The sequence below is a fragment of the Phoenix dactylifera genome, chromosome 2 (assembly GCF_051530095.1).
Source record: "Phoenix dactylifera cultivar Ajwa chromosome 2, Ajwa_hap1_PhDact_Kaust_v1.1, whole genome shotgun sequence".
NCBI classification, from domain to species: domain Eukaryota; kingdom Viridiplantae; phylum Streptophyta; class Magnoliopsida; order Arecales; family Arecaceae; genus Phoenix; species Phoenix dactylifera.
Window position 1 is genome coordinate 10,474,683 of NC_143191.1, and position 3,187 is coordinate 10,477,869.

Sequence of the window (3,187 nt, forward strand, 5' to 3'; positions counted from 1 at the left end):
TTTACTTTTTAGAATTCAGATGATGTCATTCTAGTGAAAATAGTTACGACACATTTATTGTTTCTTTAGACTTATATGATAAGCTGGACCACCAAGCAGTAAATTGTGAACCTTGGACCTTCTCCAAGTAAACGCTCTTGGAAAAGTGGTGCCGAACTGAGCTAACAACTTTTGGCTTAGTTGGGCAACTATACTACCACATGTAGGCGAGTAGGTCGGACAAAAGCTCCATTCAATACATATATAACACACTAGGAAACCATAACAGAGATATGTAAAGAAGGATCAAGAAACCACAAGCTATATTCAAGTATTCATGGTGCAGGCGCCGAAGTTGCTCTTCTTTTATCAGCAATTTTGAAAAATATAGTCTCCACTCATCACAGGACGATGAATGGAGAAGACCATAACTCCAAAATGATAATGTAAGCCACCCTCTTCCCACAAGTTCCAGGCTTCCAGCCCCCATCCCTTCCCAACAAACCCCAAGCATCACGCCTAGCCCCAAGTGAAAGACTCACAAAGCTCGTCCACCTTCTCTTCTTTGTGACTAATGCCACAAAGAAGACCTTCTTCCCGAGGCTCCAATCATCTGCGCACTACCATATAAATATATATCCTACATTCTAACCATTATCCGCTATGACCATGCATATACTACTTGACGACTTCTACGGATAGAAGTCGGGAATGGGCGGAGCCTCGGAGTTGCTTGTCCCCGCACCATCGCCACCCCCATACATCCCGAGGAAGTAGTCGACTGATGCTGAGCCTTCGCCGGAGAGATGGTTGATGAAAGGAGGTGGCGCAGTTGGTGGCATGATGAGGCTCGATGAAGGTGGCGGCGGCAGCATCGACGAGCACATTAGGGGCGGCTGTGAACCGACCGATGGGGAGGCTGCGATCGGGGGGTGGCGGCGCTGCTTGAAGATCGGAAAATGTTCGCCTCGGAGGCCGGTGCGCTGGTCGCCCTCACTCTCACGGTAGCGCTGCAAGTACCGTCTGAGGGGACCGACGTAGTCCTCGAAGCCAAGCTTTCCCATGGCCCAGATCACGTCTTCGGCGGTGATGGTCTTGCGCTGCTCCCGCTGGCACCGCTCGTTGGCCTCGCCGGTGATGAAGCTGATGTACTCCGACACGCACTCCAGGATCGTCATTTTGGCGTCGTCGGAAATCTTTGCATGCATCGGCAGGACCCTGCGCATGATACGGATGACGTTGGTGGTTGGCATGTAATGCTCCTGCTCCCGGAGCTTGACCTGGGGCTGGGCTGCGGGGGCGGTGGCGGTCGAGGCGGCGCCGCCGGGAGGGACCGGGGTCCCGGCGGCCGAACCGGCCTGCAGGTTGGTGTTGACTCCGGCGGGACCCGCCTGGCTCGCGTTGATCCCGTCGTCGAATGGCCTGGCCGCCCCTGCAAGCCACAAGTACAGTTCCGTCAGAGCAAAGGAATAAACTTGTGAGAAGCTGGAGAAGAGAGCGGTTAGAAGCGCCGCGTGGGTACCGAGCCTAAAAAGGCGTTGGCTTATGCCGGGCTTGTTTTCATGTGGACAGGTGGCTAGTTCTCAGGTTGCTGCTTTAGTGCTTTTGATGGTTTCGAGCTTTTCTGATGGAAATCGTGTAGCGGATTGGCTGTAAAGCGATGAGCAGCACTTTTTTTTGCGTGGAAGGATAGGTTGTTGACCAAAGAATGCTAGAGAAGACCGAGGTGAAGGAAAAAGAAGATGACGTCAAAAGTGGGAGAGAAAACAACACAGAACCGTGTTTTGATTTATCTGTTGTGAGCTCGTGGTGGTATACCTGAAATTAGAGAATGGAGCATTAAGTTTGGATTTGTTGTTTCTCTATTGGCAATCAAAATGGTCTTTTTTGCCATGATCTTTTACTTTTTTACCATGGTCTTTTACTTTTTTAAATAAATACATAACAAACTTTCAACTTGACAACTGCTAGATATTGTTTCCTTTTTTTTAAAAAAATAAAAGATTTATAGAAAGAGAAGACTAGTGCAATTGCCCGAAATGGTATAAATAAATCAGTCCTTTCTTGAGAAAAAGAAATTTCTGCTCCTACGGGACCAAGGGTGTATATATGGTGCGAGCAAGCCGTCTCAGCCAGTCATCGCTTCTTACCGCAAAAAAAAAAAACATGCTTACCATGGTTGAAAGGGTAGCAGTGCAAGAAAAGTATGGAAACTGGAAAAACAAAAATATAAGCTCCAAAATTTAATAAATAAAAACAGAAATACCCTGCAAAGGACAAGCCAGAGGCGTGTGCTTTGATGGAAGAGAACATATACGAGAGAGAGAGAGAGAGAGAGAGAGAGAGAGAGAGAGAGAGAGAGAGAGAGAGAGTTAGCAGGACTTCCGAAGAAATTAGCGTAGTTTAGTGGATCGAAGATGAAAATGCTTTAAATGGACGTGCATTGGGTGTTGGCTTTGATGAAAGGGAGAGCAGAAAGTCTAAGCCTTTAGAGAAGAAATAAAACAAGATATCAGTAAGGCTCATCATCTACCAGAGCTCATCCTTGGTAACCATTTGCCATCACCACCTCCTGCCATTGCTCTCTCCCTTTCTTTCTCTTCTCTCTCTTTCTCGCTCACTGAACGGGTGGTGACCTTCGTGAGGGTGAGGCTCCTATATAATGCCTTCACTGGCCAATCCTCGCAGCATGCTTAGGAAGGTGAAGCAGAAAGGACACGAGGAGAAGAAAAGTTTAGGTACCCTGGGGTAAGTATCCCAGCATCCTATGCACTGATGGGCGAAAATCATTCAAATTTATAAACCAGAGATTATGATGGAATTAGCTGGCTCCAACAAAAAAGTATTTTTTTTTATGGCCAGTTAGCTTAATTATTTTGAGGTATGCATTTAGAGCTTCTGTCCTTTTGTGTAACACCAGACAGAATTCGTTATACACTTTAATCCTCGCTGCATTGAATTAAGCTAACGACAACAAAAAAAAGTCAGCGAGGCTCGCAAAACTAAAACCTCACTAATGGACACGTTTAATGTTGCATCAAAAAGTGGCGTCACTGAAAAGAGACGTTGCGAGGTACAATTTTGTCCGGGGCGCATCCTCCTTTTTTTCTTTTTTAGTACGTTAATTTTTTCTCATGTTAAATTTGACTAGTCAATATAGATGAATTTCTTGTTGGGTTATCAGATGTTGTTGAAATAGAACACTATG

General features: G+C 46.2%; 1 protein-coding gene across 1 annotated transcript; it reads right to left on the reverse strand.

The window, feature by feature from the left end:
- Positions 1 to 574: 574 nt before the first annotated feature.
- On the reverse strand, positions 575 to 2,558 carry LOC120105174 (uncharacterized). Its single transcript, XM_039117412.2, has 2 exons — positions 2,513 to 2,558; positions 575 to 1,561 (listed from the first exon to the last, which is right to left on the reverse strand). Exons 1-2 carry the CDS (start codon positions 2,556 to 2,558, stop codon positions 672 to 674), a joined length of 936 nt encoding a protein of 311 aa, XP_038973340.1. The 3' UTR covers positions 575 to 671.
- Positions 2,559 to 3,187: the final 629 nt, after the last annotated feature.